This window comes from Pinus tabuliformis, chromosome 2_1 (assembly GCF_031772625.1).
Source record: "Pinus tabuliformis cultivar Carrire ecotype Pingquan chromosome 2_1, CPIR1, whole genome shotgun sequence".
In the NCBI taxonomy this organism is placed as follows: Eukaryota; Viridiplantae; Streptophyta; class Pinopsida; order Pinales; family Pinaceae; genus Pinus; species Pinus tabuliformis.
In genome coordinates, this window is record NC_142299.1 from 661,226,330 (window position 1) to 661,254,212 (window position 27,883).

The 27,883-nt window shown below is 40.2% G+C and overlaps 1 protein-coding gene across 1 annotated transcript in view; it reads right to left on the reverse strand.

The window, feature by feature from the left end:
• URE (urease) overlaps positions 1-27,883 on the reverse strand; it is a 393,081-nt gene that overhangs the window by 94,620 nt on the left and 270,578 nt on the right. The window contains exons 10-11 of the mRNA XM_089403154.1: positions 22,638-22,775; positions 22,466-22,557 (exon numbers count right to left, since the gene is read on the reverse strand). Coding sequence (XP_089259280.1) covers positions 22,466-22,557; positions 22,638-22,775 — 230 coding nt within the window. The remainder of the gene's footprint in view (positions 1-22,465; positions 22,558-22,637; positions 22,776-27,883) is intronic.

The window sequence follows — 27,883 nt, forward strand, 5'->3', positions numbered from 1 at the left end:
TGGATAGGTCTGGCACCATCACAGAGACCCTCAAGAAATCTGCAATGTAGGTCTTTGGGCTCCTTGTCTGTTTGAGCCTTGTCAGCTCAACAAAATGCTGCTCTAGATCCCTCCAATCAAATTGCTCCATCAGTCTCTTGGTAAACTTGGCATATGTCGTCACTGTGGAGTGCCCTAGTGTAACCATCCCATGAAACCACCAATCCTGGGCCTCACCATCCAAATGCAATGTTGCCACCTTGATGGCCTCTGTCTTTGACATCTGGTTAAGCTGGAAATAAATGTCCAGCTTCTCCACCCAAGACTTTGCCGAATTGTTTGATGAACCATCAAACGTAGGCAAGTGGAATCTACTCGCTGCACGGTGGGTGTCACCATCATGGTAATGCTGGTACCCTCTATGATGGTCGCGGCGTCTACTATCTCGCTGGAGCTGAACAAAATCTCGAAATGAGAGGGCTTCCCTGAACTCCTGCCCATAGGCCTGGTACTCTGCAAAATAATCGCCCATATGTCCGGGCTCTGCCTCCTGCTGGGCTACGGTCCCCGTGTCGGCTCTTAAGAAAGTGGGCATGGTAGAGCGTGTAGGGGCATGTGAGGCCACCTGCTGCGCAATATCACACTACTCTGGCAAATGGTGGGATGCGCCTGATCCCTCACCAACCTGAAAAACCCGTGGGTTCTCATGCTCTTTGGCCTCTACTGCCGTGAATATCTGCCCCATCACCTCAATTTGCCTCGACAGATCCTGCACGGATTTGAGGAGCATATCCGAAAATCTCTTCCTGTCATCATCTGCCATTGGATCCTCCTGCTCTGCGTCCACCACAGGCTCCTCCTGTTCTGCGTCCACCATCGGAACACAGTCTCCCTCTTCGTAAGTGTTCTCCAACCTACACTCAGTGTCTCTGACCTCTGTAACAGATATAGGGTTTTTCCCTCGGTGTATAGATTGCTAGCTCCACAGTCTGAGCGAGATCTATGCTCTAATACCACTGTAATATTCCTAACCCGGAATATTCCTCAAACCCCAGCAAAAACTCCAACCAAATATGTGCAAATGATATAATAACCCAGAAGTGATAAAATAACAGTGGAACAACATATAATAATGTAAACCGGAAATATAAGCAGATACACAAGAAATGCAGCGAGAAATGCTAAGCCATTTTATTATACTGAGCAATAAATGAGTACAAGAGGTGATTAGACAGATGGCACCTCGACTTGCACAAGGAAAGTGAAGAAATACTCTCAGAATGACAAGAATGGCCTCTCTGCGTGGATGCTGCTGCTGCTAGAAAACAAATGATGATTTGGGGCTGCTCCCCTCCTCAGAAAACGCTGAAACTCTGGATTTGGGCTCTACTCAAGAAACCCAAAAAAACCCAGAAAGCTTTCCTGGAATGGCCTCACACTGATTTACGTCCTAGCCGCTGGGAAACTGCCGTGCTACTGCTACTACTGGGAATCAAATGAGTATTTGGGGCTGCTCCCCTTCTCAGAAAAGGATGAAACTCTGGAATCAGACTCTACTTAGAAAACGCAGAAAAACCTCGAGAGATTTTCTGAAATGGCTGACCCCTGAAAATCACCCCCTTGGGGTTCTGCGCAGTTCCTCAAAGACGCTGATGAAACTGCTGCTGAAATGCTGATGAAACCGCTGCTAGAATGCCAATGGAAATACCTTGCCCGAGCAGGCACTCGAAGTTCCCCGGGGCTAAGGGTGAGATCTCCGAACGGAGACACTCAACGCACTAAACAGTGCTGCAGACTAGCTAAACAGCCAGCGTGCTCTAAGTCGAAATGACTATCACAAATGCTCATAACTAGAATGATCAAAATGAGGGGGCTCCTCTCTCCTTTATAGCCTTTGCCCCTCTCAATCCCAAGGCTCACCTCCTCCTGCGTGATTCCTCTCTTGCCACATGTTTCTTCTCTCTTGCGCAGTCCCTCCATGTGTCTGTGTGGGCTCCATTTTTGCGTCCCCCTTTGGCCCCCTTGGCTCCCCTCTAAGTCACAATGTTGTGCTACTAGGAAGTGACTTTTTATTCTAAAAGTGAGTTATGTCCCCCATCCTCACTCTTTTTATTTACAAATAACTATAGAAGGCAAAAATTAAACAAAATCAAATATTCCAATTAGCCATAGTTAATTAGGAATATTACATTCGTACACCAATTAGATGAGGAGAGACAGATGTGTGAGTGATGGTGACTGTTCAAATGAGGTAGATGCTCCTTCTACTTATATGCAACGTTGAGAGTGAAGAGACGTGACTTTTAGGCTTTTGAGCCTACATTAGATCACTGGCCAACCTTGACAATTTGTACATAAAAGAAATAAATTCATAATTCCATTTGTACATGTCAGAATGAGATGATCTTTAGATCAATCCTACACCTCTCAAAAAGAGGAATCCAATAAAAATATCAACTTCATCATATGAGCTGTCCAGGGTGGAGTTTGGCCCTAGTTGCCAAATTTAACACACAGCTCAAAGGGAGAAGAAAAGAAGAAGAAAGACCTGTCCAAGATCAAGTACTTCAGATGTGGTGAGTTTGGTCATTATAGTACCCAGTGTCCTAAGAAGAAGAAGGACAAAAAGAAGAAGCAAGAGAAGGTAGCAACTTCAGCAGAGATTGGTACTTTGTCTTCCAGGATGGAGGATGGATTCGCTTTATATGCAGCTATACCTCCAGGAGAGAGGTGGGGAGATCTTGAGCTCTAGTTCCCAGGGTTGCAGAGATTTGGGCAAGATCCATGGAGGACAACATCAGACTATTGTTTCCTCACGGATCAATACCCTTGCTGCAGGGGCCCACAGTGATGGATCAATGTCAACTTGGCGCAGTCAGATTTTGAGGGACAGTTGCAAGACTAGTTGTAGTCAATTATTGAGGGGCACAGAACTAGTCAGGGTGCAGACAATTACTTTGTAGATAGTGTAGAGGCTAGTTGCAGTCAGAGACTCAAGAGACAGTGGCAGTACATGGACACAGTTGATTCAGAGTTTGTTTCTCAATTGCAGTAGTTGTAGCAACAACAACAACATGAGATTAGTTGCAACGGAGAGCAGAGTTGGCAGTAATGTAGGAGGCGCAATGCAGTGTCAACAACAACACAGATGCAGGGTGGTTCAACTATAGAGTGGCGGATGAATCAGAGTATGCGCAGTGGCTTGATGGGTAGTGGCAAGTTGTCACAGTTGTCAGACATCAACAACGTGAGGGAGATTTTATGGGAGATAACACCTTCTTCACTAAGAGGGAGTGTTAGGTTTTGTAGCATCTGACAGGTGTTCTAGTATGGACTTTGGTCAGAGAAGCTAAGAAACACAAGATATCCAAAACCTAGAAAAAGTTTTGAGAGAAAACACCTAGAGATAGCTCAATTAAATTAATTGATCGATAATTAAAAAATGCCTAACTCTAACTTAGGGAAATCGATTAATTAAAGGGAATTAATTGAGAAAAGTGAGAATGCTCTAGAAACTCACATGGATTGAATTTGAGATGATCTTAGTTGTTGATGGAGATCTAATCATGGTTGTTGGTTCACCAACGAGAGATTATAAGAGTAGGACGATGGGTTGGAGATAAACACATCAAGCTAGTGGGTGATCTAAGAAGATCAAATTTCCCAGAGAGCAGAGAATTAGCCGGGAAGAGAATTCCAGACAAAGATTAGGAGCAAAGGTAGAGGAGCAACAACAGAGATTTTGGTGGAGGTTTTCAGTGCCGGAAGAGTCAGCCATAGGAGATCGAGTTATTCCACAAGGGCTTGCACAGAGCCTCAAGAAGGCAGTTTGATTTAGCCAGAGCATACGTCGATTTAGTTGCCGAAGACAAATATAATTTTCTAGAGTGCCGGAGAATCAATTCCATAGGCAGTCGCAGGTAGGACCTCTGGTTCAGAGGTAGATCCAGGGAGTGCGTGTGAAGCACTATGCAACATTTGCGTAGAAGCCTGCATAGGGATCTAGGATTGCCAGCTTTTGAGGCCAGGTTGAGGCCGGATTGCTTGTGGAGAAGCGAAAAACTCCCTTAATAATTTTCCCAATGATTACTCAGGAGAGGATTGTCAGTTTGGCATCCACATATTGTACTCAGAATTTTGCTGCTGAAGAATAATCATAAAACCCTCATCTGCTACACCGATTTTCCCCCATTGGGTTTTTTCTAGGGACTTTTGTCCAAAAATAATGGTGTCATTTTATTGTGTGTGTGTGCTCTATTTTCTCAATTCCAATTTTATTTTCTGCAGTATTTTTATTGTGAAGAAATTGCAGTGTGATTTATTCGTTATTTTGTTGTAACAAAATAAACTACATAATTAATCAGTTAGAAGAATAAATTCCAGTTGTTGCATTTCAAGGAATTTTCATACAGATCCTTGGGCTACAAGGTAACCACAATTTGGTGACTACTACACTTTGGAGCACAAATAAGTTCATCCTTAAAGTGCATGTATGTGTGGAAGTACTAATGAAATTACATAATACAGAAATTGATTTGCAAGTCTCTCGAGTTTGTTGACCCATTGATTTTTGCACTAAGTTGGTTGACCTAACAAAATTGATTATGGCCTAGTTGACCATCAAGTTTGGTTTCAAGTTATTCTAAGTTATCTACCAAGTTATTTTCAGTTAATTGACTTGCAAGTCCTGCCTACCACTACCTTTTATACTATAGTTTGTTCTTGTGTTTTCTGAGTTTTTGATTCGTTCTCGAGTCTATGTTTGCCAATCTTGATTAATATACCTCTTAGGTAGGGAGGGAGCATTAGTGAATTAATCTAGGTAGAACTTCTTTATATCTAGGTTCAATTTCTAAAGGAAAGAAGAAGCTCTACTATTTGTGACATCATGTCTAGCAAGTTGTGTAGAAGATGGGAGGGTAAGTTAGGATACTTGTTATAGATTTGTTAAGCTTGGATTTATACCCTTGCATTATAGGAACTCTCCCTTGTAGCATAGGTTTGAAGAACTCTACATTTCAAAGAAGGGCTTGGAAGACTTTTTGCTTCATGGCAATATTCCCAAAATCTAGTAGTTGTTATTTGAGAACAAGGGGAATGGTTAGTTGATGTACATTTTTGTCAATGAAGGCCCCATTGACAAAGGCCTTGTTAATAGCTGTTTTATCCACATATGTCCCTTTAAAAAAGGTCTTGTTAATGGATGGCTTGTCAACATTGGTCTTGTTGATATATTTTCTGTCAATGGATTTTCTATCGACAAAGGTATTATTGACAAATGGCTTGTTGGGATGATTTGTCAAGAAAGGGCTTGTTCATGTTGTTCTATTGACAAAGGTCTTGTCAACAATACATCTGCAATTTCCTCATTGACTATTCTCCTTATTGATGACTCTCCCATTGGTCAATTTCCCATTATTTGCCTTCAACTTAGCATGGTTTGTGTTTAATGGCCAAAGAGTGGTTTATAATTAATGAAGACCACCAAATGCAACAAGAGCTGCAATGAATGATCTCTGGGAGAAACGAATGCAGAACACCTATAATATTCCTGATTAGCTATGGCTAATTGGAATATTCGATTTTGTTCAATTTTTGCCTTCTATAGTTATTTGTAAATAAAAAGTGAGGAAGGGGGACATAACTCACTTTAGAATAAAAAGTCACTTCCTAGGTAGCACAATGTTGTGACTTAAAGGGGAGCCAAGGGGGCCAAAGGGGGACGCAGAAATGGAGCCCACGCAGACACATGGAGAGACTGTGCAGGAGGGAAGAACATGTGGCAAGAGGAGAAGCACACAGGAGGAGGTGAGCCTAGGGATTGTGAGAGGCAGAGGCTATAAAATAGAGAAGAGCCCCATCATTTTGGATCATTCAATTATGTGCATTTTGAGCTAGTCGTTTCGACTTTTGAGCACGCTAGTTGTTTAGCTGGTCTGCAACACTGTTTAGTGCATTGGGTGTCTCTGTTCGGAGATCTCACCCTTAGCCCTGGGGACTTCGAGTGCCTGCTTGGGCAAGGTATTCCCATCGGTATTCCAACAGTGGTTTTATCAGCATTTCAGTAGCAGTTTCATCAGCATTTTGGAGGACAGCGCAACACTTGGAGAGGGACGCAGTTCTTTTGGTTGTAGTGTTGGATTGGGGTTTGCAGGTGGAGTTATGCTGGGAGATTGAGCAGGGGTCCAGCTCTTGTCTCATTGGAGGATTTTTGGCAGGGTTTTAGGCAGAGTTTAGAGGGGTTTCCTTCAGTGGCAGCGCAAGGCATTCAAGAACTGCGCAAAACTCCAAGAGGGTGTTTTTTGGGGGTCGGCCATTCCAGGAAAGCTTTCCAGGTCTTTCTGGGTTTCTTGAGTAGAGCCCAAATCTAGGGTTTCAGCTTTTTCCGAGGAGGGGAGCAGCCCCAAATCATCGTTTGTTTCCTAGCAGCAGCAGCAGCACAACGACAACATCCACGCAGAGAGGCCATTCTTGTCATTCTGAGAGTATTTCTTCACTTGCCTTGTGCAAGTCGAGGTGCCATCTATCTAATCACCTCTTGTACTCATTTTATTGTTCAGTATAATAAAATGGCTTAGCATTCCTCGCTGCATTTCTTGTGTATCTGCTTATATTTCCGGTTTACATTATTATATGCTGTTCCACTGTTATTTTATGATTTCTGGGTTATTATATCATTTGCACATATTTTGTTGGAGTTTTTGCTGGGGTTTGAGGAATATTCTGGGTTAGGAATATTACAACACCATTGGTGATTAATGTGATAGTTTTTTAGTTTATGGGGAAATGAGCAATGATGTCAAAAACTGATAAATGTAGTTGTCGAGACAATTTATTGGAATAAATAAAGACTTGGTAGAGATGATGGATGGTGATCAATAAAACCACTCCTCTTAGGATTATGGAGCATAATTAATGTAGCCCAAAATGGCTGTGTAAAATCTAGCAATGCAAGCACTGGGCAGCCATTCAATGGAACAAGGGAGAGATAAGCCATCCTGCGGGTTTATTGCAGCCACTACCCATTCTGGAGGGGAAATGGGAGAGCATTTCGATGGACTTCATCACAGGATTGCCCACGGTACAGAGCAAGGATTGTATCTTTGTCGTCATTGACCGACTGACAAATTATGCACATTTCTTTGCCATATCCGCACACTACACAGCAGCACAGGTGGCCGAGTTGTTCTTCAAGGAGATCTTCAGGCTACATGGTCTTCCTAAGACCATTGTCAGTGATAGGGACAGCCGTTTTCTGGGCGGGTTTTGGCGGGAGCTTTTTCGGTTGGTGGGGATGGAGTTGACACCGAGTACCAGTTATCACCCACAGACGGATGGGCAGACAAAGATAGTTAACAAGTGGCTAGAGGGCTACTTGCATAACTATGTCAGTGGGCAGCGGCAAGCATGGTTGAGGTGGCTACATCTAGGGGAGTATTGCTACAATACTTCACATCACATGTCCATTGGTATGTCACCATTCTATGCCTTATATGGGTATCATCCTTTATCTTTTGCTGACGTGATGTTTGGTGATAGCAAGGCTCCCAGAGCCAAGATTTGGATCCAAGAGAGTCAGGATATTCTCCAAGCTCTCAAGGATAACATGGCTACAACACAGAATCAACAGAAGTTGTATGCCGACAGGGGTCGGGTGGAGAGACAGTTCGAGGTAGGGGACATGGTCTACCTACGATTACAGCCATACCGACAGTCGTCACTAAAGCAGAAGGGGGCTGAGAAGCTCAAGCCCCGCTTTTATGGGCCGTACAGGGTGATACGCAGGGTTGGACAGGTTGCATATGAGCTGGAGTTGCCCCAAGGTAGCAAGATTCATAATGTTTTTCATGTATCATGCCTGAAAAAGGCGTTGGGGCAGCAGGTGACAGTGACAGATGAGCTACCACCCATGGATGACGAGGGGCATTTGGTATGGCAGCTGGAGGCTATCATTGATACAGGGAGAGGCAGCTGCAAAGCAGGATGGTCCGGGTATTCTTGGTGAGGTGGAAGAATTTGCCGGATGAGGATGCCACTTGGGAGAGTGAGAGGATCTTGTAGCATCCATCACTTCAGTTGCTTGAGGACAAGCAACATTTTGTCGGGTGAGACTGTAATATTCCTGATTAGCTATGGCTAATTGGAATATTCGATTTTGTTCAATTTTTGCCTTCTATGGTTATTTGTAAATAAAAAGTGAGGAAGGGGGACATAACTCACTTTAAAATAAAAAGTCACTTCCTAGGTAGCACAACGTTGTGACTTAAAGGGGAGCCAAGGGGGCCAAAGGGGGACGCAGAAATGGAGCCCACGCAAACACATGGAGAGACTGCGCAGGAGGGAAGAACACGTGGCAAGAGGAGAAGCATGCAGGAGGAGGTGAGCCTAGGGATTGTGAGAGGCAGAGGCTATAAAATAGAGAGGAGCCCCCTCATTTTGGATCATTCAGTTATGTGCATTTTGAGCTAGTCGTTTCGACTTCTGAGCACGCTGGCTGTTTAGCTGGTTTGCAGCACTGTTTAGTGCATTGAGTGTCTCCATTCGGAGATCTCACCCTTAGCCCCGGGGGACTTCGAGTGCCTGCTCGGGCAAGGTATTCCCATCGGTATTCCAGCAGTAGTTTTATTAGCATTTCAGCAGCAGTTTCGTCAGCATTTTGGAGGACTGCGCAACACTTGGAGAGGGACGCAGTTCTTTTGGTTGTAGTGTTGGATTGGGGTTTGCAGGTGGAGTTATGCTGGGAGATTGAGCAGGGGTCCAGCTCTTGTCTCATTTGAGGATTTTTGGCAGGGTTTCAGGCAGTGTTTAGAGGGGTTTCCTTCAGTGGCAGCGCAGGGCATGGAGGAACTGTGTAGAACCCCAAGAGGGTGTTTTTTGGGGGTCGGCCATTCCAAGAAAGCTTTCTGGGTCCTTCTGGGTTTCTTGAGTAGAGCCCGAATCCAGAGTTTCAACTTTTTCCGAGGAGGGGAGCAGCCCCAAATCATCATTTGTTTCCTAGGAGAGGCCATTCTTGTCATTCTGAGAGTATTTCTTCACTTGCCTTGTGCAAGTCGAGGTGCCATTTGTCTAATCACCTCTTGTACTCATTTTATTGTTCAGTATAATAAAATGCTTTAGCATTCCTCGCTGCATTTCTTGTGTATCTGCTTATATTTCCGGTTTACATTATTATATGTTGTTCCACTGTTATTTTATCATTTCTGGGTTATTATATCATTTGCACATATTTGGTTGGAGTTTTTGCTGAGGTTTGAGGAATATTCTGGGTTAGGAATATTACAACACCAATGGTGATTAATGTGATAGTTTTTTAGTTTATGGGGAAATGAGCAATGATGTCAAAAACTGATAAATGTAGTTGTCGAGACAATTTATTGGAATAAATAAGGACTCGGTAGAGATGATGGATGGTGATCAATACAACCACTCCTCTTAGGATTAAGGAGCATAATTAATGTAGCCCAAAATGTGAACAGTTGCATACAAGATTTTAATTTTGACATAGAAGACAAAAGAGGGGTTCACATTATTTACAAATGGTTACTTTTTATTGACTCTATGCGCTAGCTTATCTTCGCTAGTGCTTCATTCTCGATCTGCGTGTTATGGATTTACAATCATTTTAACTTGGCAACTCAATCTACTTCTATCTCCTACAATAAATTTGTATCCACTAGGAGTTTTATGTTGATAGAAAACAAGTTGTGGTTTTGTAAACTCGTGAAGTTTATTTTCACTAAAGGAAATGGGAACTCATTTCTCAAACTGTTCCATTTGGAAGCAACCCCATTTAATAGAACAATTAATTGATCCAGCTATTATTTTTTTGGTTTCAAGTGGTTGTTGAATGATGTTTCCTTCCGTATCTAATTATGTTCACTAAATTTGTGATTTAGAATCTAAAAAGTATTTAGCACGATTCTTTTGACACATGATTGTTTTGTTGTAGCTCTTATGCATCAAGTTGTTGAAAAATAGTAGTTTCACCATGAATGAGATCTCTTTCCTATGATGTGGAATACAAGATGGCAGAACCATCTTTGCCATCCTCCCACAGGATAAACTATTTCATTGTAGATTCATATATTGGGTTTAGAGCTTGCAAAGCTTCTCATAGAGAAAAAGTCGTAGGGTATTTGAATAGTTGGCAATATGTTCTTGGAGAAGGTAATTCTCAAAATGTTGGCAATGATGAGCATCATGTACATGATGTGATAATGTCCAATGTGACCAAAAATCTGGTATTTAATGTCTGCTTCAATTTCAAAGATGACGAGGTTGATATGCTCGCTGTTCATCTGAATATGTAGAGGATTCTAATGAAGTTGTAAGGAATGAAGATTCTAATGGGACCTATGAATTAATTGAAAATGATTTGATGCTAAGTGAAGAGCGTGCATGCTCGCAATAATGAAAGACTCAAAAGATACAGGTACGCAGTTATAGGTGCAATAGACGTATTCAATGCATTTGGTATAGAGGCGGCGCCTAGATCTATGAAAATAATAGTTGATTCATTGGCGAAGTCTGCCGCAATCATGTAGCCGTGCCTAGATTTGGAGAAGGGTGGTCATATAGAAATCCTTTATAGACCCTTGATTTCAGATAATGTTGAGACCTGGCAGGGGTTCAGAGACAATGATCAAATTGTGACGTTTCTCAAGGGCATTTAAGAATTCAAGGGAAATGAGCTAGACTTGAGGGTTGAAGACTCTATGGAACAGTTTCCCTCCAACAAGATTCCCTCTAGTTTGATTCCACTGGAAGCATCTTTCAGTCAAGATGATGCTTTCAAGGATGAAACAATATGACCAACCTAGATGAGTATAAAGAGATCAAGGTGTGAATCAACATTGATCTGAAAATGATCAAAGCAGGAAATCATATCATCCCTGAAGAGAAAAGTAACATTAAGAAATTGGTGATGGTCTTTAGGAATGTGTTTGCGTGGTCATATGATGATCTCAAAGCGTACAAAGACGATGTCATTCAACGTACTATCTGTTGATTTGAGGTAGCATCAGATGCGCTCTAGCCATGAGAATTGGTGGAGAGGCTAAAGCACATGAGATCTCCAAGACCCAGAAATGGTTTGGGGAAATTCCACCCAGTTAGAGAGATATTAAAATTCAACTCTTGGAGTTCCTAAGTCTAAACTTAGGAAAATTAAAATATTAATTAGTATTAATATAAAATTGGGTGAGAATGTTCTAAATGACATGGATCAAGCCAAACCTAATCTTAACTATTGATTGGGGATTTAATCTTGACCGTTGAAGACTCAACAGGAAAAGTATAAGAGGAGGCTTGAGGGTCAGTTGGAGACACACCAAGATTGATTAATCAGTTCGATTTTCTGGAGCGGGGTTTGTTGAGAAAATTCGAACAAGTGATCTGAGTTGCAGCGAGGGGCAGTGAGTGCATAGGAGAGAGGCAAAGATAGTGCCAAAGGACTAGCGCAGAGGCAGAGGAGGCTATGTAGAGCCAGCAGGAGCCACGCAGAGGGCCAGAGTGACTACGTAGAGGCTAGCAGGGCCTGCGTGGGTGACACAGAAGGCCAGAGAGCCAACACAGAGCAACAGAAGGCTGACGCAGGGGGTTTCAGAGTGACGCAGAGGCCAAGAGGGCTAACGTAGAGCCTCAGAGAAGCATTGGAGAGATTTTCGTGGAGCAAACTTGCTAAATATTTGCTTCCGAAGAGTGGTATTACTGCCAGATAGATATCTTTGTTGGGTGAGCCAGTTTAGCACCGTAGTTGTACTCAAGAAAGCTGCTTAATAATATAAACCCTCAGAACTACTGCATTGGTTTTCCCGCATTGGGTTTTTCCGAGGACGATTGTCCAAAAATAACAGTGTCCCTTGTGTGTTTGTCTGTTATTTTTAGTTGAGGATTTGTAGATGGTTGAGATTGCATTTGTGTTTATTTTCAGTATTTATATGGTTAAATAACTTGTTAAGAAATAAACAAGTAGGTGAAATAAACTAGATAATGCAGTGGGGATTTCTAATGAGTAACATTTAGAAAATTCAACATGGTATCAGGGCCATAGAGGTGTTGCAACAGTGCGAGATACATAGAGGTGTTGCAGCAGCGCAGAGGCAGCAGAGGAAGTATAGGATGGTAGCAGAGGTAGCTTCAGCATCAGGGGGCTTCTAGCCTGACAAGGACGTCAGTAGTTGGGTATATCAGTTACTTGCTTCTCGATAACTGAGTTGCAGTGCAGCAGTGGCAGTGGTAGTGCTATGGGCAGCATGATGAGAGAGAGTTGTAGTGGAGATGCAGTGTTGGGAGGAGAGAACCAACAACAACACGGATGTAGAGAGAGCTGCAGTACAGATGTAGAAGTGGTAGTGGAAGAGCCGTGGGCAATAGTACGAGAGGCAGCAATGCAGTGGATGTTGGGCAATAGGCCAAGCATCAACACAGGTGCTGGTGCCGGATGATCAGGGTGATGTTCAGTGGTGGAGCACTACTAGAGCACATTCCTCGCTAAGAGGGAGTGTTGATTTGGGGTAGCATCAGATGTGCTCTAGCCGTGAAAATTGGTGGAGAGGCTAAAGCACATGAGATCTCCAAGAGCCAGAAATGGTTTGGGGAAATTCCATTCGGTTAGGCAGATATTAAAATAATTAATATTTTTAATGGAGTTCCTAAGTCTAAACTTAGGAAAGTTAAAATATTAATGGGTATTAATATAAAACTGGGTGAGAATGTTCTAAATGACATGGATCAAGCCAAATCTAATCTTAACAATTTATTAGGGATTTAATCTCGGTTGTTGAAGACTCAACAAAAAAGTATAAGAGGAGGCTTGAGGGTCAGTTGGATCAGTTCGATTTTCTGGAGCAGGGTTTGCTGAGAAAATTCAAACAAGTGATCTAAGTTGTAGTAAGGGGCAAAGGGTGCATAGTATAGAAGCAAAGATTGTGCTGAAGGACCAGTGCAAAGGCAAAGGAGGGTACGCAGAGCCAACAGGAGCCACGCAGAGGGCCAAAGTGACTGCGCAGAGGCTAGTAGGGCTTGTGTGGGTGACGCAGAAGGCCATAGAGCCAGTGCAGAGCAATATAAGGTAGACATAGGGGGTTTCAGAGTGACGCAGAGGCCAGGAGGGATGACATAGAGCCTCAGAGAAGCGTTGGAGAGATTTTCGTGGAGCAGACTTGCTAAATATCTGCTTCTGAAGAGAGGTATTACTGCCAGATAGATATCTTTGTTGGGTGAGCCAGTTTGGAACCCTAGTTGTACTAAAGAAAGCTGCTTAATAATATAAACCCTCAAAACTGCTGCACCAGTTTTCCTGCATTGGGTTTTTCTGAGGATGATTGTCCAAAAATAACGGTGTCCCTTGTGTGTTTGTCTTTTATTTTCAGTTGATGATTTGTAGATGGTTGAGACTGCATTTATTGAAAAATGTGCATTGAAAAGGGAAGTGCATACTGAGCCTTGGCTAGTTCAACTAGCCATAGGGATGAGGAGAGTGGAGCACATAATAAGGTCATGCCTGATTAACCTAAATGGCTTGCCAACTGTCACCAATTTCAATGTACTACCACTCAGAGCATATGACACATTGTTGGGGATGGACTGGTTGTATACACATGACACCAAGGTTGATTGTTTTGAGAAGACCATCGAATGCCTTGATGAAGCCAAAGAGCATAGAATATTGCGGGGAAAACTGAAACCTACTTCTGTGAGATTAATTTCGGTTATGCAAGCCAAGAGAAGCTGTAGAAAGGGATGTATTTTATTTGTTATGCAAATGTCTAGCAATGCTGAAACTCAATGCAACATTGGGAATGACAATAGTGATGTTCTAAGGAAATACCCTGTTTTAAAATAGTTTCAATGTCTTTCTTGAGGAAATACCTGGGTTGCCTCCTCATAGAGAGGTGGATTTCTCTATTGAATTAATGCTAGGATCAACTCCAACATCAAAGGCTCCATATAGAATGAGTACTCTGAAATTGATTGAGCTAAAGTTACAACTCAAGGAGATGTTGGACAAGGGCTACATAAGGCCAAGTGTGTCTCTATGGGGAGCACCAGTTCTATTCATGAAGAAAAAGGATGGCACACTCAGGTTGTGCATTGACTATAGACAACTGAACAAAGTGACCATCAAGAATAGGTATCCCTTGCCAAGAATTGATGATCTATTTGATCAGTTAAGGGGAGCAACAATCTTCTCCAAGATTGAATTGAAATCAGGCTATCATCAAGTGCACATTAAAGACGAAGATATCCATAAGACAACATTTAGAACTAGGTATGGGCATTACGAGTTTGTGGTAGTGCCCTTTGGGCTTACTAATGCCCTTGCAACTTTCATGTGCTTGATGAATAGTGTGCTGCCTTACTTGGAAAGATTTGTGGTAGTTTTTGTTGATGACATTTTGGTCTATTCAAAGACCAAGGAGGAACATGAAGAGCACTGCAGTACTATAGTTGCTAAGAGAACATAAGCTTTATGCAAAGCTTAGTAATGTGATTTCTTCCAATCACATATCTATTATTTGGGACACATTGTCTCAAAAGAGGGAGTACAATTGATCCAGAAAAGGTTAAGGCCATCATGGAATGCCAACACATAAGAATATGGCTGAAATTAGGTCCTTTATGGGACTGACAGGCTATTACAAGAGATTCATCAAGAACTTCTCCAAGATTGGCCACCAAATTACTACATTGCAAAAGAAAGGGAAGAAGTTCGAATGGACAATTGACTGTGCAACAAGTTTCAATTAGTTGAAGCAATTGTTAACCAATGCACCAATGCTAAAAATAGCAAAACTTGAGAAGGATTGTGGTTTGCACAAATGCTTGCAAAGAGGGGCTCGGTGGAGTCTTGATGTAAGAAGGCCAAGTGATTTGTTATGAATCTCGAAAGTTAAATGAACATCAACGAAATTATGTAACTCATGAATTGGAATTGGCTACCATTATCCATGCATTGAAGATGTGGAGGCACTACCTCCTTGGTAGAAAATTTACTCTAATGACTGATCATGGAGGGCTGAAATATTTGTTTGATCAACCTAAATTAAATGCAAGGCAAGCCAGATGGCTGGCCACGCTTAGTGAATTTGATTTTGAAATCAAGTATATAAAATGCAAGGAGAATAGAGTGGTTGATGCACTCAACAGGAGAGTACAAATGAACTATATAGCAGCCATAAGTTCTTATGAGACTAATCTTGAAGAAAGGATCAAAAGTGCAGGGCAGCAAGATGAAAAATATCAATAGTTAAAAGAGAAATTGCTACAAGAATCCGAGGGTGAATGAGACAAGGAATATTGCCTCTCAAAAAATGGGTTGATTAGATTCAAGAATAGAATCTATGTGCCAAATGAGGGCAATCTAAAGAAGCTGATATTGAAGGAGTTTCATGCTAAACCATACTCCAGTCACCTAAGTTATCAAAAGACTCTAACAACCATCAAGAAATTTTACTATTGGCTTGACTTGAAAAGGGAGGTGGTTGATTTCATCTCCAAATGCATAGAATGCCAACAGGTGAAAGTTGAGTGCAAGCACCCAACTAGCTTATTGCAGCCTATTCCCATTCCGAAATGGAAGTGGGAGGTGATTTCTATGGACTTTATTACAGGGTTGCCAAAGACTTCTAAGCAACATGATGCAATCATGGTAGTGGTTGACAAGTTGAGTAAAGTGGCTCACTTTGTAGCTGTTAAGTCTACAAATTCAACGAGTGAGGTGGTTTAAATTTTCGTAAAGGAAATAGTGAGATTGCATGGAGTTCCTGTTGACCACACTTAGTCAACAATCCAAGGAAGCATAATCCAAAGATATGATTTTTTTTTTTTCTCAGAAGTTAAAAGTCATCAACCAACACTATTGTATCATTGTAAACCCAATTTCTGTAAGTTATATTGTAAATGATGCTAGTATGGCTGTTTAATTATGTAACATCACCTAGGTAAGCCTTTGATTTTGGCAACGAATTTCATCCTAGGAAGTTTTTTAACCTCATCGAATTATGTGTGTTTCTAAAAACGATAATCGACAAAGTTTTTCTTCCAGCGTAAACCCCAAAGCTAGGGTGGAATCCCTTGACAAGGTCTTAGGTGAGTCCTAGTGTTACATCGAGTCTTTGTAAAAGTGTGATTGGGAATAATTTAAGGACATTTGGCTAAACTATTTTCTTAAAAACACATTTGGTCTATACTAGATCATATTAAGTCGCAAAATTGAGTTAATTGTTGAGGGTCGAGTCTAAAAGTGTTTTCCCCTTTCAAAGGTTGATATTTTGATAATTTGATGTAAAAAATATTTTAGTGCATGGTCCCTCATATTTAGATACCATGGTTAAAATATTTGAGGGCGGAAAAATTATTAATTCCCTTTAGTGTCAATTATTTAATTTTTCTAGCAAAATTAAATTAAATCCTATGCCAAAAAATTAATTAATTATGAGTCAAAAAATAATTATAGAGAAATTAATTTCTCTCCAAGTGGAAAACAATAAAAAAATCATGGGTCAAAGGAAAGCCAAATTTTGGAGGTCCCCCACCAAGGGAAAAATGGATATTTTAAGAAAATTTGAGCCCTTAGACTTTGGTGGTTAAGTCAAAGTCAAATTTTTGAGGAAATTAATCCAAAAAATTAATGTTTGGATTAATTAAAAGCGAGTTTTAAGAAAAAATCGAATTTTTCCTCAAAATTAAAAATTTGACGATGAAGATTAAAAATGATCATGATATTTTTGACGATCGAGATTATTTTGACGAGGATCAAGCCAACTAGCCTTTATTTTCACTTGGAAGGGTTTCTCTATATAAAGAAGTCATTTTGCTTCTATTGAATATCTTTGGATGATGTAATTCTTGAATGCTGGTATTGAGATGCTGCTCTGCTGGGTGTATAATAATAGAAAGACTTTGGCGTTCAGTTCATGGTGTTCCCCCACCCCCCGCTGATTTGTGGTATGTGTTAGCTATGTGTAATCCTACATTGTGTTGAATATTGCTAAATAATTTTTATTTCATTTGTAGGTGATAAGAACATTCTATTAGTACATGCTATCTTAGGTGATCTGATCCACCATATGATCTAACAATATTCTTGAGAATATTATTACAGGTACGCTAGCCCTTGGGCTCCAAGTTCACAGATTGTGGGGAAGAGTTGACTATATTTGGGCAAGGAGATTTCTTTATGGTACTTGATTTTGTAGGGAGGGTTTTGGCCAATATTTATTTTTCGAAATTTGCTCATCCATTGTTATTTATCCAAAAAATTTTGAATTTGTAAATATTGTATATTTGTAAATAATTTCTAACCCATTTGTTTTGCAGCACTTGGGGTTTTATTATTTTTTGGGATTTTATATTTTTGTATATATATATTTGGGGTTTGACATTCTTTGATTTTTTTTTGCAGGTAAGCTTCAAGTTGATCAAGAGAATTTTGTTGGGGTTTTGAGGCAGATCTAGGCCTAGGAAGGCAAGATCTAGCCTCCAAGCTAAACATCCAGCCTTAAGAGGAAGTCGTCCAACCTTTTTGCAGTGAATTTTTGGACGAATTTTTGTTTGTAGAGATTCAATTTTTTTTGAAGCCTTTGAGCCTAGCTATCCTCCATTTTGGCCTAGCTGTGAGGCCTGATGGCCTCCTAGGGTCCTTGACACTCTCTTTTCTCTTGGACGCAGCCCTTTTAGGGCTGGCAATGGCCTCTTAAGGCCCTCGGCTCCCCTCTAGAGGAGCTATCTAGTCCTCAAAGGGCCTCAGCCCTCCTCCTTGCCAATGTTATCATAACTGAACTAGTGATTGAACCAAAAAACCTTGTGGACCGAGGAACCAGTTGGAACCAGACCGAAACAAAAAAAAAACCGATTTACCAAAAACACATAAAATATTCATATTTTAAAGAAAAACATATATATTCATGTGCATCCATATGAATCCAAACCATTTATACACAAATATGCAAAAGTTCTCATTTATATAGCAAGTAATAGTGCATATAACCAAAATAGCACTTAGTGCAAAACATCGTTGAACCAAAAAACATCAAGCAGCAGGCTCTAAAAGGCCTTTATAGTCCAAAATAACATGATAGTATGATACTACAGTCTACAATACTACAACTACAACCTACAAGTGCTAATTGTCAATGTCATCATCAGAATCATCATCCTGATCATCCTCCTCATCCTCATTTGAAGAATGAGTAGCATCCAAGTCTGCAATCATTGCCTATATTGGGATCTTTATCATCAATATAACCCTCTAAGCATTAAAATAAGATAGAAAAAGCGTAGCATGTCAAGTCAAGATTTTGTTTTAGTGATGGGTACATTTTTAGTAGAGTCATGATAGAGGAGTTCGACAACCATTGCCACTAACATCAAAGTACATAGAGGGTTTGTTGCTCTTTATTAAATACTAGTTCCTTACCCTCGTACATGACAAAATCCAATGAAAATGCTGCAGCGTACTTCATCTTGTAGATCCATATGGAACCTAAAACTGATCTATTCTCTGGTCTAGGCACCACCTCCCAAACATCATTTGTCATGATAGAACTATATTCTTCTACCATGGCATCCACCCACACCTGATGTTGTGCAGCTTCCTGAAAATTGGAGGGTTCTGCAGCTTGAGCCACCAAGGCCTGGTATCTGTCAGGTTGCATGTGCTGCCTCTTGTCGGTTCTAGGATATCCAACAAACTCTTCTGCATCCTTTAAGGTCTGATGCACTTCCCTACTGGTCCTACCACTGGTGGTGGGAGGTTCAATCTGTTCCTCTACTTGTACTTGCAGCTCTGTCTGCTAAGAACTTCCTAGATCTCTTGCCCCTGAGGAGATGTTGGTACTAGTCACTGTACTTGAATCCTGTGATTGTCCCCTTGTTTGTTCTACTGGCAGTCCCTGCTGTTGTTGGACTAAAGGAACATCTGATGACTGATCTCCTATAGGCATCTCTCGGGATTTTCTGCAAGCTCTGTTTTCCATGAACTTTGCATCTCGTCTCACTACAATCTTCCTGCTGCCAGGAACATAGATTTTGTATGCCTTTGATGTCTCACTATATCCCACGAGATACCCCTTTTCTACAGTCTGGAATGTGACAAGAGGCCACACTCTTGAATATCCTCAAATGACTACCTCAAGTTTCTTCCCGGTGAAGACTCCCTCTAGCATTTTCTTCCCCAAAGCTCTGTGAGGTGTCCTGTTTTGAATGTACACTGCTGTGTTGCATGCTTCTGCCCATAGGAATCTAGGCAAATCCTGATCATACAACATGGCCTTTGTTGCCTCGACTATAGTTCTGTTCTTCTGCTCCGCTACTCCATTCTGCTGCAGATTGTAGGGAGCTGTCCACTCTCTTTTGATACCTTCCTTTGCACAGAAATCTGTGAAGTCTTTATCCGTGTATTCTCCACCATTATCTGAACGTAGTACCTTGATCTTTTTCCTTGTCATGTTTTCTACGAGAGCCTTGAACTCTCGAAACCGATCAAAGACCTAATCCTTGGTCTTTAAGAAATAGATCTAGGTTATTCTGGAATGGTCATCAATGAAGGTGGTGAAATACTCGCCACTGCTAAGAGCTCTGGTGGACATAGGGCCGCAAATATTTGAGTGTATCAATCATAACACACCATTGGCTTTGCTATCACTTCTGGGAAACGTTGCTTTTGCGTACTTTCCAAGTACATATTCGCGACATAGATCATTGTGCTCGGTGTTGAGAGCTATAACTCTTGTTACTGTCTCTCTGAGCAACCTGAGTGCTCCATGGTGCAAGTGTCCCATCCTCCTGTGCCATAGTTCATTCCTCTCCTTCCTATTGTTGTTATCACTGCCTATCAATGCCATTGGAGAATCGATCTACAATCTATATAGCCTGTTGCTTCGAGCTCCAATCTGCCTCACCTTCTTCTAGGTAGGATGCTTGACATATACTTTCTTTTCCACAAAGTATACATCGTATCCCTTGTCCTGCAACTGAGACACTGAAATTAGGTTCAACCCAATCTTGGCACATGCAGTGCATTCATGGTGCTCGTACTAGTTCTTGCTTCTGTTTGAAAATCTATGGTGCCTCTCTTTACTGGAGTACACTTAGTTCTGTTGCCCATAGTTATCTGGAAGTCCATTTGCTCCTCTTGATAGCTTGAGAAATATTCCCTTACTCTAGTCATGCGAGCTGAAGCTCCGCTATCAATATACCAGACATCAGCTGAAGCCGATCCTGACAGACACGCAAACTCATCTTCCAATTTGGAAGATAATTCTGAGACTTCTTGATTATCCATAATTTTCTGTGTTATTTCCTTCCCAGCACTGAATTTGCTGCTCTGCGTGGAAACTGCTGCGCTGCCCCCTCTGCCTCTAACAAATCTCGATCCAAATTTTTATATTCTTTGTCGACGACTCGACTCACTCAGAGAATTATTTTTCCACGAAAAATTTGCTCACCTAGCAAATGGACTATGCAGCCTCTCTGGGGTTTCGAATTGCTGCCTAGGCAGTTCTTTTTGAAATCCTTCTCCCGTTTGCAACCAAGCTCTTCTTGCTTTACCAGTGCTCTAATACCATGTGAAAATTCGGTGATCCCGAATCCTATTGCAGTAACTGATAATATTTCTCCTATTTGTTAAATTACTTAAACAAATTATTTGCAGTTTTCTACGACAAATATCAAAATACATACACTGCAGCCTTCACAAATAAAATTTTGCGGAAAGTAAATACAAGGAAAATACTAGCACATATATAACCACAGTGACAGTTATTTTTGGACAATTGTCCCCAGAAAAACCCAATGTGGGAAAACCGGTGCAGCAAATGAGGGTTTCTTTTATTAATCTTCAACAATAATTTTTGTACAAGACAAAATAGAGGAAGAGTCACTGAGAGAAATTTACTGGTGAATTTCTCACACTCCACAACGTTTCTCTGACCCTGAAGAGGACCTCCTGCCCCTTTTGTTGGCCTTTCTGCGTCACCCTCTGCGCAGTGACTGTGTAGGCCCTGTGTCAATCCTTCTGTGCTGATGATTTGCGTCCCTCCTCTGTGTTGCCCCCTCCAGATTTGTCCTGCACTCTCAGACTATGTTGATGCCCTCTCTCTCCCACCTGCAACTCACTCTTTGATTCGATTTTCTCTTGCCGAACTTCAGCCACTGAGAAAATTGATCTGCTTGAGCAACTGAGTATCTGCTCTGGTGTGTTCTCCATCTACCCATCGACTTCTTCTTATAATCTTTTGTTGGAGCACCAACGACCAAGATTAAAACATAATCGATGGCTAAGATTAACTAGAAATCAATCCATGTCTTCTTCTAGAAGATTCTCACCATGACTTAATTAATACCCTTTAATTAACCAAATTTCCTAAGTTTAGACTTAGGAACCATTAAAAAAAAGTTAATTATTTTAATTAAGTCATCTCTAGGTGGAATTTCCAGAAACGATTTTTGGGTTTTGGAGAATACATGTATTCTAGCCTCTCCACAAAATTTCATGGCTAGAACACATCCGATGCTACAAAAATCAACACAAAGTAGTTCAATTGTGACACCTTCATGCAATATTTAATGATTTCATTAGCCCAAAGGTTGATAGGCATTGGTTCCATATCATCTCATTTCGTTGTTCCTTCTCCTTCCTTTGCTTTCATTCCCATTTCCTTTTTCCATTTCACTACACCATTTGTTTTTCTTAGACTAGCTCTTTACAAAATCACCTTGAGCCTCCACTCCATAGCCTTGGCGATCCTATCTTTAGGGAAGCTCCCCTTGAGTTGGACAAGAGCCAACCAAAACTGTGAGGAGGAGCTAGCGAGGTGACAATTCGTAGCATTCCTAAGTTACAGAAACTAGCCCTTTGATGCTTGGAGCTTTACATCATACATGGGTGCTAGATTTTGTTGTAACAAGGCCTTATCATAACTAAAATAGTAAAATATGTTTTAGATCCTTTATTAAACAATAGTTAATAATGAAAAACATTTATTCATATTAAATACCAAAGACTTCATCTAAGCATTCTTAGTAGTATTATGTACACAAGTATCTAGAATATAACAAAATAAATTAGTCTTTTTATAAAAAGTGCTATAAGTTTGAAATGATTTACAACGAAGGAAACTCCTCTATAACTGATATACTATTAGTAGCCAAACAGATACATGATCAACTACATACATTATTTCATTCCAACTTAGCATTAACATGAAATTAATCTATTATTCAATTACATTATGATAGCATCAAGTGAAAAATGAGTATAATAATTCCAGGACTCTGGTAACCTATTATATTCATTCATGACAATCTCATTATATTATAAATTGGTACCATAGTGGCATAATTTGACAACATCCATCACCATATCACGTCATGACCTGACTCTTTATATCGATACAACTCCAAGATCCATAATCATTTTGATGGAAATGCAAACTATCACTTGATTGCAAATATAATAATGGAATACAGATTATAAGTCTACCTGTGGTAGGTGTGTATTGTTCTATCATGAAATGCACCAATTGAATGCTCAACACAACCAGCCTCATTCAATGTATCTGTGTGAATGGTCACCTATAATTGGGGAAAAAAGTATTATTTATCCATTGAAATCAGTTCTAGAAGAAATTTTGAAAGTCCAAAACATTACTTACCTGTACATCATACATGTCAGCCACATTTAGGCACGTGTCAATAGCAGCAGGAGTGCTTCCCCAATCTTCATGAAGCTTTAAGCCTATAGCTCCAGCCTTTATAATTTCATCTAAACCTGCTGCACTAGAAGTATTTCCCTGAATTTGACATTCAGAAAAAATTACAATCAAGAATAACACTCTTTGACTTTGATCCTTCTCTATTTTATACTTGTGGAAGAAGCTTTTCTTTGAGATTTCACACTTTTGACTTCAATAACGTTAAATTTTTAGATTTATAAAACATGTTACATTAATCAAAATGTTTTGTTGATAGTTATTTCATTAATTGCCTAGAGAAAACCATTGAGCATGTGTACAATATATAGCTATGCTCCTATGGCACCTCTTGGTTCAGATATAATAGAGTACTAAGCTAGTGGTGATGAGCCCAAACATTAACTAGCTAGGAAATCGACTACCCGCTAGAAACGAGATGCAAATAACAAGGATGGGCCTTGTTACCTACCATATAAACCTATCAGCAAATGAAGACTCCATGGCCCAATGAACAAAGTGCTTGACAATTTTTTTCAAATTCAGTAGTCAAGCAGGGCAATTTTGCCCCTTTTGCTTCTCTCCTTCTCTCATTTTTTCTCTATGCAAATTCTGTACCCCCACGGGGGAGTTGTAAAAAATGTCACTAGCATGATGAACTTATGTAAAAGACTTAGACCCTTGGGACCTGGTTACTAAGGAAGTTTCTCTAGAGTGTTTTTTCACTTAATTAATTATTTCTGCTTTTTAGTGGTAAATAATTAATTGAGTTTTTTCACTCACAACCTCCAAAGTTAGAGTGCCTTAATAACTAGGCCTTGAGTGTGTTTTCTAAGTCTAGGGTCAATGTATATTACCATGCTAGGCATTATCTTGAGTCTCGCAAAATTGCATTAGGTTTTAATAGGATTTTTTAATAATTAAAAATTTCTCGCAAAATGAAATTTTAAATTAATTTTTATGCAACAAATAAAAAAGTGGTACTAGGAAGACTCATATGGCATGTGGGTACCTGATTTTTATGCTCAAAGCACCAATATTACCCTAGTATCCATTTTGGGGTGGAAAATATTAATTTTCCCTCGTGAAAAATCACTTTTACTCAAAAGAGTGAGAGAAAGACATGAAAAATCAGAATTAAAGCAGTCTTTTGAAGGAAGCCCTAAATTGCTATCAGAAGTGTTTGTGACAGAACAATACAGATTCATGTGCAAAGATCGAGATTTTTTTTGGAGTGTGTATTTGTGCTTCAGCCCTCTGACAAGGAGTTTCCAAGAGCTAAGGACTATTGAAATTGTAGCTATGGTCTGTCTTCATAAAATTATTTATTTTCATTGTATTCGAGAAAAACAAAATTATTATTTCAAGTGGCTCTGGCTCTTCAAGATGATCAAGATGACTTGCCTAGAAGCTCACATGATGGCTAGTTGGCATGCCTTGAAACTCTCTCATTTGGATCACATGATGGCTAGTTGGCTTGCCTAGAAAATCACTCATTCGGATCAGATTAGTCATGGTCAAGACAGTTTTCCTAACAACTCACCAATTCAGATCATCTAATGGCTATATAAAGAAACTCAATTCTGTTTTCCCAGGAACTCACCAATTCAGATCATTTAATGGCTATATAAAGAACTCAATTCGCATTCCCTAAAGTGTGATTCGATCACTCACTCACATCTGATCTGATCTCCTATGCAAAGGACTACAAGGAAGAGCATATGGGCATATCAAGGCAAGAAATCTTCTTTTTATCTCTCTCTAAGATTTGATCCAGTTCGGGTTGAAGGCTGAAGTTTTGTAGCTTCTGTTGGAGGGTCCGAAGTCTAAGATCTATGATCACTAATGTCTGCTTCTTGTCCAAGATAATTATCATCCTAGTTCTTCTTCTAGGCCGAGTTCTAGAAGGTTGTATCAAAATACTTTCTGAGGTTCGAAATCATATTGTTTTGAGATCTTTAACATTAGTTCAAGGTCTGGAAGGAGATCAAAATCTGCTCTGGTCCGAGATCATTGGCTATTAGTCTCTAGGCTGAGCCCTAGAGAAGTATCATTTGTGTTTTGTTCTGTGATCCAAGCTTGTATTTAGTCTGAGTTTGAGGCTTCCTTAGATCTACAACTAGGCCGAGACCTGAGACGAGATCCAAGTCATTTAATGAATGTAATTGGTCTGATTTTTGTGTTTCCTCAGGATTGCACTCTATTAGAAATCCGAGTTTCAGAAGGAAAGTGTTATCCAAGCTTGGGTATAGTATTATGGTAAGAATATCAACTTGGATCGTGTTGGATTTTTTGTTCACATTGTATTGGGGACAGTCTGCATTGGTAACTTAGCACTTGTGGGAGCCTTCTTGTGGCCAGAATAGTCCCTGTCTTGATGTATTATTGAAGGATCTCTCTAAGGAAATAATTTGTTGGGTTTTCCCCTTAGTGGGGTTTTTGCCCTAGTCTCTGACCTAAACATTGGTGTCTTATAGTGCTCTATGATCTCTTCTTTCTCCTTACTGTTTTTATTTGATGAAGAGAAAGTAATTGCAAAGAAAAACCTAATATATTCACAAATAAATATCAGAAGTTCAGAAATCTCGCTTGAACACATTGTACTTGGATTTTCAACAAGGATGACAAAGAAGTCTGTGCAAGAGGTGTTGGTAATTGTGTGACAAAAGGCAGAATGTAACAAAGAAGAATTGTGCTTGTATATAGATCAAAATGAGCCAAGGAGTCAAGCTAAAGAGCTAAGACAAGTTAAAGTTTACATGTCAGGTGGTTGTAATCAAGGTTAAGGGTGCAAATCTAAAGATAGTATGGTAGGGTGACAAACCCTACTGAAGAAGGGCAGTTTGTATAAACCAGGAGTTGTTACTGACAGGTCTAAGGATCTACGAATTGCTGAGTTGGTGCTCAGCTAAGGAGATTGAAGTCTCTTGTAGGTTGGTGTGTATGAAGTTGTTGAGTTGGAGCTCAGTTAGGGGATTGAAATCTCTTGTAGGTTCGTGCCTACGAAAGTTGAAAGTCAATGATCGCTGAGCAGTGAGGATTGGTGTCCTCATCTTCTTGACAAGTTGGATTGTAAAAAATCCATGATTGAAATTGTTGATTTGTGGTAGCATTGGATGTGCTTTAGCCATGAAAATTGGTGGAGAAACTAAAGCACATGAGATCTCCAAAACCCAGAAATCGTTTGGAGAAATTCTACCCGGATGAGGAGATATTAAAATAATTAATATTTTTAATGGGGTCCTAAGTATAAACTTAGGAAAATTGAAATATTAATATGTATTAGTATAATTTTGGGTTAGAAGGTTCCAAGAGACGAGGATCAAGCCAAATCTAATCTTAGCCATTGATTAGGGACTTAATCTCGGCCATTGAAGACTCAACAAGAAAAGTATAAGAAGAGGCTTGAGGGTCAGTTGGAGATACACCAAAATTGATCAGTTAGTTCAATTTTCTAGAGCGGGGTTTGCTAAGAGAATTGACAGATGGGTGAGGGACCACAAGGCTGGCTCAGGCGACGACGAAATGGCATAATGAGCTAGTTGGTGGCTGCAATGGGCTGTTGGCTGTCGGCTAAGGACCATCATGGAATTTCCCATAGGGATATCACCCACAAAATGGTGGGTAACAAGTGCATCTCATGCAGATCCCAAGGAGCCATTGCCTTGAGTCTTGCATAACACCCAAATGGAGAGTTTTCAAGGTGAATTCAAAAATACCTTTAAGAGATGCTTGCTTCACCCTATGGGCATTGAAATGTTGAAGCTCAATGAAGAACTAGATCTTCATTCTTCCAATGGAGTTGCTAGATAAGTAGATTTATCCTTCTTAGTGGGATGAGCTCAATCAAGGAAATGAAGCTTAGAGTTTGGATTTCGAGGAGGTCGACTCTAATACTCCCTCGACAGTGGCATTGGAAGATGTTGCCTCAAAATTTAGCAGGACTTGTGAAGGTATCTTGTTGAACAAAATGTAACTAGGTTCGGTCTTCATAAATGTAATTTTGATCTTTGTAATTGTAAAAGAAAAGAAATATTATTTTTGTAAATTATAAAATGAGTTTCTTGCTCATTACATAGGTCCAACACATGTTGAAGTGCTATAGGAAAGTCAAAGAGTCAAAGAAAATGTTAAAGAGCTCTTCTTGAGCATATATGTAATGTATATGAGTCAACCTAGTGTCTAGATCAGCCCTCCAAGACAAGCACAATCCTCTTGAAGAAGGCAACAAGCAAAACGATGAAGAAAGCAGTTATGTCGGCCTCAAAATGTATATAAATATCAAGTCGGCTCACATATGGAGACACAACGGTTCACTGGTTCATGTCGGCTTGAATACATGGACAAACAACTATAACTAGAGTCACCACAGAGAGACAGAACTTTGGACAAGCCTCTGCAACTTTGGATGAGGACAGAACCTTGACATACCTCTGAAATCTCGGTAACAATTACAGTGACATCTTCGGACACCTCTCTGAAATCTCAGACAAGTGAAATGGTACAAGAATCTCGGATGAAGACAATATTACAATGTTTCGGTTGGAGAAGGATTCTATGGTTTTCGGATGGGTATGACAGGGGTATACACTCTCTCACAGTCTCAGCATAACTATGATAAGAAGGAACTCAGTAATCCCACAATGATATACTCTCAGCATAACTGTGATCTCGGTGCAAGGAGAATATAATTACAGTCTCGGTGAAGATATCAGTAAGAAAGACACAGTCACGTTCTTGGCATAACTATTATGATGAGGATCTCAGTGATACTCTCTCGACATACTTCTAGATGTTGTCATAAGTCTTAGTATAATAGTGTTGCAACAATAGTGATCTCAGTAATGACCTTGATAGTACAACAGTAGTGAAGACCTCAGTGAAGCAGTAGTGATGATGATGAACTCAGCAGTGACAAAGAAGAGGATTGGTGTCTTGGTCTTGGAGTGGCCTAATAGGTCAAGGGTCATGGTCTTGGTATTCGTCAATTGGAATCTCTATAAGAAGAATTTTGTGCGGGTTTTCCTCTCAAAGAGTGAGAGGTTTTGGCCCTGGTAGATGTTTTCTAAGTTTACTTAGTTAGAAACCCTCCATGCACTTTATTTGATTTATTCCTACCTACTTGTTATTTTCCTTAACAAGTTATTTACAATGTAAATACTGAAAATAAACACTAGTGCATGCTCAACATATTACAGATCAACAACTAA